General features: G+C 48.9%; 1 protein-coding gene across 6 annotated transcripts in view; it reads right to left on the bottom strand.

Moving 5' to 3' along the window:
• Window positions 1–13,701, bottom strand: part of SNX30 (sorting nexin family member 30) — a 50,698-nt gene that overhangs the window by 12,164 nt on the left and 24,833 nt on the right. For all 6 annotated transcript variants that reach the window (XR_014140126.1, XR_014140125.1, XM_081803397.1 and 3 more), the window contains one exon: window positions 8,879–8,965. Coding sequence is in view for 4 of the 6 variants with exons in the window: in XM_081803397.1 (XP_081659523.1) it covers window positions 8,879–8,965 (87 nt within the window). In the remaining 2 variants the exon portion in view is untranslated. The remainder of the gene's footprint in view (window positions 1–8,878; window positions 8,966–13,701) is intronic.

Below are 13,701 nucleotides of genomic sequence, written 5' to 3'. Positions count from 1 at the left end.
AGATGGGTGACCTGGGGCCTCTCCAGGCTTCAGCCTCCGTTTCTGGATAATACCAACCACCTCATAAGGTTGTCATGAGATTGAACAAGATACTATGAATAAAATAATTGGTGCCTGGCATAGTTTAAATGCTCCACATATATTTCATCACTCTGATCAATATCAATACTGTAAATCGCTGTTCCTAAAAGATAATCTGCTGTGTGCACAGCCCACCCCCACCCCCCCCCCCAGCCACGGTCAAGAATGAATGTTACGAACTATATTCCGTGTCATATAAAAAAGTTTCTTTTTTGTTTTCCAAATATAAAATATTATTAAGTATGTTCTTTCAAGCTCTACACCACCCTTCACCCACGCTACCTCGCCCCGAGATTTCACCAGAGGTCAGAGATGAGTCAACACCCAAATGTGTTGGCACGAGATTACCCGGGGCACCCTGGAACTGGGGCAGTGGGAGAGGACAGATCAGGCCAGGCTGGTGGAGACAGAATGACAACCACCTGCACGTGAGAAATAAGACACGGGAAGTCAGAGAGGAGCCCGACGTCTGCAGTCTGGGTGGTGAGGGTGACAGCAGCGCATCGTGGGGCTCGGGATAAAGGGCAGGGGCACAGACCAGAGAGAGGAGGCAGCTACGGCCACGGGAAGGGGGAGACCCCCCTCCACAGAAGGAGCTGAAGCAACTCAACAACAGCAACCTGATTTTAAATATAAGCAAAGGATGTGAGTAGACATTTACGCAGAGAAGATCTACCAATGGCCAGCAGGCATAGGAAAAGGTGCTGCACGTCACCAATCACTAGGGAAATGCAACTCAAAACCACAGTGAGAACCAACCCACAGCCATTAAGATGGCTACTAACAACAACAACGAAGGAACAAGTGTTGCCCAGGATGTAGAAAACTGGAACCCCTGCACATTTGTGTAAAACAGTAGGGCACTTACCCCAAAAACTAAAAACAGAATTACCGTATGACCCGGCAATTCCACTCTGGGGGTATGCCCAAGAGACTGCAAGCAGAATCTCACAGAGATATCTGCACACATGCTCCCCGCAGCATTATTCACAAATGACAAAGGTAGAAGCGACTCAAGTGTCTGTCCACAGATGGATGGATAAACAAAAAGGGGTATATACATACAGTGGAGTATTATTCAGCCTCCAAGAGGAAGGAAATTCTGACATGTGCTACAACATGGATGAACCTTGAGGACATCATGCTAACTGAAATAAGGCAGTTTACCAAAAGAGAAATATTATATGATTCTACTTACAAGAGGTAGTAAAGTAATCAAACTCACAGAAACAGAAAGCACAACGGTGGTTGCCAGGGGCCGGGGGGAGGGGAAATGGGGACGTGTTTAATGGCGACAGAGTTTCAGTTCCCCAAGATGAAAAGAGTTTTGGAGATCCACTGCACAACACTGTGGATTTACTTAATACTCCTGAACTGGACACTTAAAAACAGTGAAGATGGGGCGCCTGGGTGGCTCAGTCGTTGGGCGTTTGCCTTCGGCTCAGGTCATGATCCCAGGGTCCTGGGTTCGAGCCCTGCATCAGGCTCCCTGCTCTGCGGGAAGCCTGCTTCTCCCTCCCCCACTCCCCCTGCTTGTGTTCCCTCTCTCGCTGTGTCTTTCTCTGTCAAATAAATAAATAAAATCTTAAAAAAAAACCAGGAAGATGGTAATTCTGGTTATGTGTGTTCTGCCACGATTCAAATTTTTTTTAAATATATGGGGAAATCAAAGAGATGGTTGGGGGTGGTGGTTGAAGGGTAGAATTCATGGAGAAGTCTAAATGTGTAGGGTTAGTAAAGGGATCAGCAAAGGTGACTCAGAAAGATGAGCACAGAAGCAGGAAGTGAATCAGGGTGAGGGGAGCCACAGACACACAAGGATGGAGGGGTTAGGAGGCAGAGAGGGGTAAGGGCTAAAAAGAAGAGACTAAGAGGAAGTGGGAATTGGGATGAGCTGTCTGAAGAGAGCACCTGAAGGTGCCCAACTTAATGAAGAGGAAGGCGGCTGGCATTCTTCTCACTCTTGTCTCTTTCTGGATGGTGTTCTTGTGATAATCAGGTTCATTGACCAGGAACATTTTTTGACTGAGGTGTCATTAGAGTTGTGGTATCTTGTCTGAAGGATGTTGAGATAGAATTATTCAATGCTACTGATAGGCTATCACTTATCACAAGACACCAACAAGAAAAGAAATTACCAGGTGGGCCCTCAAAAGACAACACTTCTAAACAGAGACAAGGCTATATTTTTCACAGTGGCTCCCTTCTCTCTCATGAGAATTTCCATTACAGAATATGGGTTGTTGGAGCGATGGGAGAAGGGTAATGTGGGATGAACTTAAGCATTTTTGTATGTTGGGGAGCAGGGTGGGAAGCAAATTCACTCAATGCTCATTTAAAAACTGAGCTCTCCCATGTACCAGGCATTTCTAGGCCTTACAATATAAATCTCTACCTAAGTTTCCTTCTTGGAATTAGGTTGGAGATATCACATTATCTGCTCCCTTGATGACAGTAGGTTAGTAAAAGTCCCTAAAGATTATATAAGGAGGACATGATCCCAAGACTTGAGGGAGAGAGAGGGCTCACGGCTGCTACAGGACAGGTCCCAGAACCAATGACAAAACCAATTCAAGATGGCAGCCTTCTTGGGCACCTGGGTGGCTCAGTTGGTTAAGCGACTGCCTTCGGCTCAGGTCATGATCCTGGAGTCCCGGGATCGAGTCCCGCATCAGGCTCCCTGCTCAGCGGGGAGCCTGCTTCTCCCTCTGACCCTCCCCCCTCTCATGTGCTCTCTCATTCTCTCGCTCTCAAATAAATAAATAAAATCTTTAAAAAAAAAAAAGATGGCAGCCTTCTCAGCCACATGCTGCTGAGGGAAAGGAGGGGCAGGGCTTCCTCACTGGTGCTGAGTGAATGAAGCAGTATCGATCCCCCAGGATGGTCACCTCGTTTCAAGCAACCTGACCTGCTATCCCAGCGCACTATACAAATATTTTCATTTTCTACATGAGTCAGAGATGAAAAAACGTTGAGAAAACACTGAGACAGGGAAAAGATCAATAAGAAGCTACTGAACTAGGCAAATAGGAAGTTACTGAAAGAATGCTTTTAAACACACACACACACACATTTCAGAGAACGGCTGGTAAGGAGGAAGAAGTGAGTGCATGAGACGGGCAGTGAGCAGGTGCACTGAGAAGAGAGAAGCCAGGAGCTCACCTGCGTGATGACTGGAAGGAGCTCACAGACACAGAGACGAAGACCCAAGAGAAGGTCTACGTTCTCTCCCCCAAGCCCACTAGTGTTCATCTAAACATGCTTACAAAAGCCAGAACCTCTACCTCAATGGAGCAAAGCTTGCTGGGAGCCCCGGAGTGGGGATGAAGGGGTCTAACGTCAGAGCCAGACACATCCGAGGGCCAAGTCCAGTTCCACCACTTGTTAGCTTTGGCACGTATACTATGCAATTCCCCTGAGCCCGGGTTCCTCATCTGTACAACGGGAATAACCACATTACAGAAGGTGTTGTAGGAACTACGTAAGGGAGGTGACAGAGTCCTGCCCTTCCTTGGCTGACGTGACCTCTGGCTTTCTATCCCAGGCTGGGAACGTGGCCACCATGAAGAGAATGGGGAGACATCAGGCATGTCTCTCCTCATTTGTCCAAAGTGTCTGAAAATGACAGATGACTTTGCAAAACTCTCAGGTCTGTAGAAGCTCCGCATGAAGAAGTCCCCTTGCCCCCATCTTGCTTTAGAACTAGAGTTCTTGCTCCCTGCCACATTCCCCAGCCCAGAATGGTCACCATGCTGGGGGTTTTAAGAGCTCTGAAAGGTCCATGGTCTTCAAGAGGTGTGCCCAAGTGATCCCAAGTCCCACTTCCCTTCCCTACTTCTGCTCACCCCGAGAAGCAACAGCTCAGTACATCCTGTTCTCTGCTCCCACCCACCTCCACGTGACGCACCTTCTCATCAGCAAGATGACACTCCCTGTTTCCAGCAGCTTCTTCACCTAGCGCCAGACCTACTACAAGGCCACCTGTGGGTCGGGGCCTAAAATGGCATTCTTCTCCCCTCCCCCCGCTTTTCTTAGTCTTTTGAAGATAACTGTAAGATTTTTATAAAGCATTCTCCCTTGACATCCCTTTGTTCTTTCTGGAATCACATAAATAGATTAGTATTGGAAAGAGTCCATCACAGAATGGAGTTAAACGTGCAACTTCCCTCCATGGTTTACTCTTATTGTTCTTGTTAGTGTGAGCTTCCAGTCCAGTTTTAAATGCAATTCCTCGGCCCCTCTTTGCGTCTAGTAACAGCTCTGATACCCCACTGGCTTCTAAGGGGTATCAGATTTACACAAGCCTGGGGTCCTGAAAAGTGCATCAGAAGGCAGCCCACTAAGTGCCTGTAATTTCTCTGACCTCAAAGTTCAAACGAGGCAAGCCAAGTCTACGCAAGCTGAAGGTCTACTCGCCTGAGAAGAAACCACCTCAGGCTCTGCTGACTTTTCTCAACCCAAAACCAAAGCGAAACTTTAAATTCTGTGAGACTCTCGGCCTCATCCCTGCGCACAGCCAAGCCGCGGTCAGCAGCGGGGGCCACAGGACACCTCTCCTTCCCCCTCACGCAGCCTCTCCAGTGTGAAATTCGCAGTGAGGGCCGTGGAGACCCACAGGGCCATTTCTTTCTTCTGGGTTTTGGAGAAGTGATCAGATTGTGGTACCACTCCACGGCTTCACAGAAATCACCTTTCCCTCTCTCTTTAGACCAACTTTTCTTTTTTTTTTTTAAGATTTTATTTATTTATTTGACAGAGAGAGAGACTGCGAGAGAGGGAACACAAGCAGGGGGAGTGGGAGAGGGAGAAGCAGGCTCTCCGCCGAGCAGGGAGCCCGATGCGGGGCTCGATCCCAGGACCCTGGGATCACGACCTGAGCTGAAGGCAGACGCTTAATGACTGAGCCACCCAGGCGCCCCCCTTTAGAGCAACTTTTCAAGACTTCAGCCTCAAAACAAGGTAAGCCCCCAGGCTTGCTAAGTCCCTCAGATGCTGTTAACGTGCCCAGAGCCCTGTAAAAACTGCCCGTCTTCGGGTAAGAATCCTCTCCTTCCCAGCATCCCCGGGGCCAACCTGTGAGCCATCTTGCTCCCGCCCCCCTCACAGACAGCGGAGCCCACTGGGTCCTCGGGGTAAGAATCTGCCCTGACCCACTTGCTGACACCCTGGCTCTTCTCTCACCAACAGCAGCTCTGGGAAGCGGAGCCCCAAATCACACAAAATGAAACACAGCAAAACGTTCGGCTACTTGGGACGTCTGAGAGAGACGTCTCTCTACCTGCTGATGGGTTGTTAGGGAGGACAGGCATTCGGGAGGGCTGGGAAAGCAGGGGAATCTTTAGGACACAAGGTAACCATGCCCAAACAGTGCAGCCAAAAAAAAAAAAAAAAGCAGAATTAAAAAAAAAGAAAAAAAGCCGTAAGGGCAACAAGCCAGGAAAACAAAGTTCGCAGTCAGCATTCCTCCCAGAGACAAGTGGAGCTAGTATGGGAAGCAGAGGCTCCACCGTGGGGCCTCTGTCCCTACCTCAGACACTACACCGACCTTCACGGCAGTCCCGTGGATGCAACCCACAAGGTCTAATGAGCAAACCAATCCAAGCTGGAAGACAGAGCTGGGATTTGAACCCAGGGCCATCTGAGTCTAAATCCTGTGCTCTTTCAACCAAACCCTTACCCACTTGGGGGGGCCACCAATGGAGCCCTCCACTGCCTACCAAAGTAGCCACTGCCCCAGATTCAAAACCCGTGGCTCCAGTGAGACCACACTCACTGGGGCACCACCATGGCGACAGCCCCCGTTTTGTTAATTAAGCACAATTGCTAAATAAGGGGACATTAACATGGACGTGGCTCAGCATCCCACCAGAAAGAAGAAAGAGGGAAGACCAAGACTGCCTACCCCCAGTGTGCTGAGAGAATGCAGGCATGGTTAGACCTACTGGTTAGTCTCGCTGGCTGGAAAGAAGCCCTGCCCCCCTCTTCTAAGAACGCCTGTGGTCAAGAGAAGGAGTCATACGGGTGATGCTCCGGGAAGGTGAAAACGGCAGCAGCAAGAAGATTTCCACACCCACTGGGAGGAGAAGAGGCGTCACCCAGGCCCGGAGGCGGTGTACAGCCACGAGGCAGGAGCCCCAGCAGCTCGGCTGGGTGGCATGTGGGAGCTCGGCCCCATCCGCTCCGAGGCGGTGCGACCCTCGGGCAGCCGGCAAGCCAAGGAACAGTCAGCTTTCTGTTTGGCCTATTATTCATAACCTCCAGGTCCTGTCTTCACAAAGGAACTGTTCCGTACAGAGCAAAACATATATTAAATGACAAACCAGCCTCTGAGACAAAGCTTGTATTCAGTGTTGAGCAAGGATGAATGCTGACAGAACATCTTTTAAATACAGGATCTCCATCTCCCAAACTAGGCCAGCAGCAGAACTTGCTGTCCCCCCCCTCCCTCCCTCCGTCCCTCCCTCGCCAGGTAAAGTGGCTTCTATATTCATGTTGGAAAGCGAAATTGTTAGAATGAAATTTCAAGGGGCGCCTCGGTGGCTCAGTCGGTTAAGCGTCCGACTCTTGATCTCAGGGTCGTGAGTTCAAGCCCAGCGTGGAGCCTACTTTAAAAAAAAAAAAAAAAGACAGAAAGAAACTTCGAGATATATAAACACAGTATTTGATGTCCCTTTAAATGGCACCGTGTTCCAGAATATCACAGGAACGGCTCGGAACTAGTCAAGGGAACAGGCAGCCGGAAGACAAGACAGGGCGTGGCCGTGCACACAGCTGCATCCCCATCACGGCCCCCCTCGTGACACACAGGACGGAAGCAGGCCAACAGCCTGTGGCGAGCGGAACGCACGAGAGGTGCCAAGTCCCAGCGGCACACACCGGGCCAAGGACAGGAGTCCCTATCCCTATCACCTGACTTTCCAGCAGCTGTACGTGGCCTCCCCTCTCTCATGTAGGTCCCTATGGGTGACACCTGAACCAACGCAACAAACGTGTATTGCACACCCGCTGCGTGCAGCATGCCGGGTGAAGACCTCGGGTAACCGCAAAGCCAGGCAATTTACCGAGCTGCTTCGTGGCTCATTCCTCGCCCACGGAATGGGGAAAGAACAATGCCTTCCCTCTGGGCCCCAGGTGACTGCTGTGGTGACCACATGAAGCAATTCACATATATATACACATATCAAGTACCATACGGAGTCAAGGTGTGCCGTTTCGGAGGCGTGGGTTTCAATTTTCCAAAGCGGGCTCCTTTCCAGGTGCGTCTCGGCACGGCTGCAGGGGCAGCTAGAACCAAGGCAGCGGGAGACAAACTGCTCTGATGTCCAACCACTTCCCTGGACTGTGCGCCCCTGCGATTTATCTTTTTAATAACATTCCCTGCCCCCACCCCTTTTCTGAAAACAGATACACCTTCCAATTACAAACAAAAAGGAAAGGAGCACAGTAACATAGTGGTAACTTAGCTGTGAGGTCGTGGGCCTCGGTTTGCTCAGCTCTCAGTGGGAGTAACAATGGTACCCAAACCACATGACTGTTGTACAGAATCAGTGAGATACTGTAAAGAGCTTAGCACATTTGTAAGCACTTGCATGCTGGCTTTTATTTTTTTATTTTTTTTTTAAAGATTTTATTTATTTATTTGCGAGAGAGAGAATGAGAGACAGAGAGCATGAGAGGGAGGAGGGTCAGAGGGAGAAGCAGACCCTCTGCCGAGCAAGGAGCCCGATGCGGGACTCGATCCCGGGACTCCAGGATCATGACCTGAGCCGAAGGCAGTCGCTTAACCGACTGAGCCACCCAGGCGCCCCATGCTGGCTTTTATTAATCTTATTTTGATCTTGGTTTTATCCTGGGGAGAAAAAGGCAACAAATGACAGAGGGCAATACAACAGATGCATACTTACCTTAGGATCCTCTGTCTGGACCCAGAGCCCTTAAATACATACACTCAGTCAGTGCTTCTTAAACTTTGTGGCAAAGGACCACTGTCTGCTGGCTTTTTTCCGCCCCCAGGATGACAGAGTTGTAGACCTACTATGCGTAACGAGTACGCAGTTTGCTCCCCATGAGCTAGTTTGACAACACGCCTGCTGCAGGTTCAACAAATACCAAATTGCTATGAAGCTGCTGACTCTCAGCTCCTACACCTTTCTTGTCACGGATCGGTAACAGTTAGTGGATGAGTTAGCAAACCACACTTTTGAGAACAGTGATCTAGACTGTTCTTACCCCCTTTCTCCTCAGTCCCATTTTACAGAGAGAGGAACAGCCCCTAAATGGCAAAGCTGAAAGTAAACAAAACAAAACAAAACAAAACAAAAACAAGGGCGCCTGGGTGGCTCAGTCGTTAAGCGTCTGCCTTCGGCTCAGGTCATGGTCCCAGGGTCCTGGGATCCAGCCCCGTGTCCGGCTCCCTGCTCGGCGGGAAGCCTGCTTCTCCCTCTCCCACTCCCGCTGCTTGTGTTCCTGCTCTCGCTATCTCTGTCTCTGTCAAATAAATAAATAAAATCTTTAAAAACAAAAACAAAAACAAACCAAAAAAACCTCCAAAAAACAAAAACAAAAACAAACCCCCTGAAGAAACAGCAGAAAACTCAACCCCAAGTACATGTTAGAAAGTTCCAGAAATAAGACATCAAAGAGAACAAACAGAGGACAGTAACAGCATGAACACAGCCCAGCTGGGGCTGACCACCTTCCTCATACGGATCTAGGGACAAGACTTCACTTGGCACCAGCGGGGCAGTTATGGCTCCAGCCCTGAGGAGCCCAGCCCTCCCGGGGCGGCCTCCCTGACCTTGGGGCGGTCTTCCTTCCTCAGAGCCACAGCTTCCAGTTTGGCTTCATACTCTGCTTGCACTTGGTCCCTCTTCTTCAGTACACTCTGCCGGAAGAGAAAGAGGAAGCACGTCACACAGAGTTCACGAAGGAGACTTCTGGCCCCAGGCAGTTGCCTCTTTACCCCATTCCTCCCCAAGTCCTGGCACACCCAGGCCCCACCACCTGCTCCCAGGACACGTGACATGGACTCTGGAGGAAGCAGGGGTGGAGTAGGGGTGGCGGCATTAACTCAGCCTGATACTGAAGGTGACGGAAGCTCTGGGGAAGGACAAGTAGGGGGAACAGTGCCCATCCTCAGCCACACTGACGAGAGGACTCGGCTGTGCTGAAATGGGAGGCTTGGCAGGTGACAAGGCAGGATGTTCTCTGAACCGTTCATGGAAAAGTCTAAGTCAGGAGAGTTCCTGACTCTGGTTCACCGAGCTGATGATCCCTGGTGGACTGATTTGCTCACTGATCCATCAGCTGCTCATCTGTCCCCCCCACTCTGGACCAGGCATCCAAAGAGCAGAGAGATACCGCCCCTACCTGAGGGGTTCCAGCCAGGGAAGAGGTGTAGACATAGCACAAAGGTGCATCTATGCACAAGTCCAGAATCCCTAGAAGCACACAGTGAGCCTGCTAGGGTGAGTGGTAAATGAGCTCAAACAGAGCCAACCTCAGCAGGGCTAGGTGAGGCAAGCCAGGTGCCCAGGACACAACATTTAAGGAGACAATCACTCCCAGGCCCCTGTAAGTGAGAGGTCGGCACTGGAGCGTGAGCGTCTCCCTCAATCTGTGCCCTGGGTGCCTCCCTTGCCCCACCTCGTGCTGGCCCTGCCACTGAGACCCCACTAGGTAAGACAGAAAAGAATGCGATCCACAGTCTAGGAAAGCATCTCGCTCATCCAAGGCTTTCTTTTTTCTTCTTTTAGTATAAGCAGCATGAACAGCAAATCAAGAGTGGTAAGAATTTTCTTTCCAACTCAGGAGTCACAAAGTGCTGTGAAAGCTGCTAAGCTCATGCTTTTCCCAAAGGCACCTTCCCGCAGAGTATGGAGTCAGGCAGGAAGGAGCCATTCCTTGGCTAAGCAGTGGGCACCTTGTGTCCCTGATACATGCCAAAAAGTGAGGAGTGGCTCAACAGTTGAGTGCGCCCTGGGGGAAACCTTCTAATGGAATGTGTCAATGCAGGGAACCTCAAGTCTTCCTCCGAAGTATTTCCTTTGAGAAGTGTTTTACCCTGTGAAGAACACGAGGGGGAAAAAAAAACGTGCAACAGAGTAGCTTTTGTTTGCCACTTGTCTTTCTCTGAGTAGGAATGCCTGCAGCGCTATTCAACAGAACTCTCTGCGCTGCGGTGGAAACTTTCCGTCATCTGCATTTAATGCAGGAGCCACTGGCCCCACCTGCTGACTGAACTCTTGAAATTGGCGGGTGTGATTGAGGAACTGGATTTAAATTTTTGTTTTAACTAACTTGAATTTAGTTAAAATTCAGTAAGCTGTTACTTAAACAGCTACCTATGGCTAGTGGCTACCATACTGGACAGCGCATAGATATATAAAGTAAAAAAAAAAAGTCAGGGGTCCTTTCTGGATTTCCTAGAACCCAGAAAATATTCTAAATCTACCAGTCTGGTACTTGCAGGAGTAAAAATCATAATCTCTACCCAAACACACAATGCTATCCACGGAGACACAGATGGGGTTCTCCGGGGCACAGCTGAACAGCAGGGAGGGGCTGACTGGATGCTCATCATTGCCCCGTGGACTCTCATCATGGACACCTCATATCTTACTGGAAAAAGCACAGTAGCCAGACTAGGAATGGGTTGGGCTGTCCCAGGGATACTCTCTTTCTGTAGTGTGGCAAGAACCTCGCAACCAAAGCTAGAAATGTTCTCAAAGCAGCGCCCCAGAACCCAGTCAGCACGGCGTGGGGCTGCCTGTCCCGCGTTCTGCTCCAGGACTCTCTGCTGAGGGTGCCAAGGCCCCCGGGAGGGTAGGCATGGCGAGAGCTGCACACAGCTAGAACAGATAAGGTACATCTCCTCTCCCCACCCTAAAGCAGGTGAGGGGGCCCCAAGACTCAGCTCTACTCCCTCCCCTAGTTAGCCTGGGCCCTCCCTGGCCCAGGGGAGAGGTCAGCCTCTGACTCCTCAGCCCCTGCCACACCCACGTCACCTGAAGTGGCCAGAATGCTGCCTTCTCATGCACACCACTGGTGGATCTGCACTACCATCCCCCACCTCGCCGGACAGCAGAAAAGACTCACAAGGAGCCTGAAGAAGTGAAAGGATATTATCCCCATTTTATAGGCAAGAACACTAAGGTACAGTGGAGGGACCTGGCTGAGGCCACTCTGCTAGCGACATAGCGGTGACTCAGGCATTTGCTGCCACGTTCCAGGACAGCATGTAGTTTCCCAGTCTGACTGTGAGCCCAACCACGCTGCAGGCTGGGAAACAGTTTTCTGAATCGAAATAAACTAAGACTACCATCCTTGTTAAAAGCATCTTTGCACACAGTTGACGATGATCTGCAAGGACCAGCCTTGTACCCCAAACAACACAGGCTATGTCGATAAAACTGGTCAAACCAGCCTATGGTTGATGGGGCCTGAGCCTGAGACTGCAAAGGAACCCGGTCAGCAGCTACAGAGAGGTCCCACCATCCCTGAGTGACCAACAATAGCTAGTCATCATCTGAGCTGCTCACAGAACTCTGTAGGGGTCTCTGATGCCAGTGGAGAACGTAAATCAAAAGGCGAAGTGCATGGGGATACCTTCCCGGCTACTTTGTGCCCCTCTGCTGCTTCCCTATCGAGCTATCCTCAACCCTGTTTCTGCCCTGCCTTTATGTGTCTCCATTCATGACGCAGGTGCTGGGGATCCAGCAGAGAACAAAAGGCACAAAACGCTTGCCTTCGTGGAGCTTACATTCTAGAGAGGAGGAAGGTGTCACACAGTAAAATATATTAATATATGGGGAATATAGCTGTGTGTAGGGCTGAGTGAAGGAGGAAAAAAGAAAATAGGACAGGAAGATATAGAAGGCCAAGGGTTTAGAGGACAGCGGAATTGTACATAAAGTAGCCTCGATGAGAAGGTGACTTGTAATTAGACATGAAATACATTTTTCTCATAGGTTTTGTTTGTTTTAATGTAGAACATTTTATCGTGATTTTGAAATGGCCCTAGTAATCTGGTACTTCACTACCCTTATTTTCAAATGTAGAGAGGAAAAATGACTCCATCTGTCTAACAGATAAATTTCAAGGAAAAAGAGACGGGGAGGGATTTTTAAAAATACTTAAGAAACGTATCGAGCAAAGTATGGATTTTATTTGGATCACGATTTCAAAAAACACCTACAAAAACAGTGTCCGAGACAACTGGGGAAAGGGACGCTACCTGGATATTTGAGGAAATCTTAAGAAAAAAATTTTAAGTGTGATAATAATGTGGTTCTTCTTTTTTTAAAAGAGCACTTGTACTTTAGAGATATGTACCAAGTATTTTTGTACGAAGTGATCTGATGCCTGGGATTTGCTTTAAAATAACCCAGGCGGTGGGGGTTGGAGCAGAGCTGGAACAAAATGGACCATGAGTGGGCAACTCCTGGAGCTGGCTGACGGGTATGTGGGGGACTGTGATACCTCCACTCGACTTCTGGACGGTTCAATTTTTCCATAATAAAAAAGTTAAACATAATACCAGCCATCCAAACTGTTAATAACAAACTAATAATAACCACTGACCTACAAAGACAACAGTGTCTGGAAGTTAAATCACAGATACATTCTGTGGTTTGGCTTTCAATCTCTGTACTGGCTTTTTTCCAAGAAAATACCACAATGGTCAGCATCAGCTGGAAGGCTCAACATTCCCTCTCCAGCCCCAGAGCTCATGCTCACATCTTCCACCAGTGAGACCATAGGCTCACAAATTTATAGGATGAGGAAGAAGTAGCTCCAAAACCAGCCCCCTTTGCAAAAGGTCAGCAGCCACCAAAAAGCCACCTCAAGTCTGGAAGGTTTCTAAGCTTCAAATCTTTTTTGTAAGAGGGACATTAGGATTGAGGGTTGAGGAAGCAGATGAAAGCAGCAGGAACAGCTCAGCCATGCGTAGAGGACTCCAGAACAGAATGGTTCATCTTCTGATATGCCAGGGGCTGATGGCCCAAAACACCCAAGGGGGATTCATGGAGAATAATGAGTGCTCAGTAATGAAGATGTTCGAATGGGAATAAAAATCAAATACCCAACATAGCGCTGTGGCTTGTTTTGAGGTGGCCCTCGAGGACAGTATTTTCCTGCAGACAGGAACATGAGTCTGACCTTGGTCCTGGTGACATAATTTCTGATTAAATGATTGAACTTAGGTTGCCCCCCCTTTTTTTTTTAGGTTGCCCCTTTTGACATGCTCTTTTATACCTCCATTCTATCAAAAATGGACCACCTGTGAGTTAAATTTTCTAGGGCAGTGTGGGTAATATTAAAACCACACATTTCCCTCTAGTTCTAAAAGGTATTTGTTACAGATAATTCGGAAAATAAAGAAAAACATACAAGGGGGGGGAATCTCATCTTCTAGGCACAACCACTGACACCTTATGTCTTTACTTCTAGTTTTTTCTCTTGAATAGACTTCTTTGATGTTCCCCATTTCTGTGTCTTCTCTTCCTGGCAGTCTGTTATTTAGATGTTGGATACTGAGGTCTGGTCCTCTCATTTTCACACTTTTTTCTCTCAAATTCTCCATCTATCTTTTTGTTTCACCTTACATGTAATTTCCTT

The sequence above is a fragment of the Leptonychotes weddellii genome, chromosome 14, assembly GCF_054177405.1.
Source record: "Leptonychotes weddellii isolate Sample4059 chromosome 14, ASM5417740v2, whole genome shotgun sequence".
Taxonomy (NCBI): Eukaryota; Metazoa; Chordata; class Mammalia; order Carnivora; family Phocidae; genus Leptonychotes; species Leptonychotes weddellii.
The sequence above is the reverse complement of the archived record's forward strand: the minus strand, read 5'-3'. Positions and strand labels throughout refer to the sequence as shown.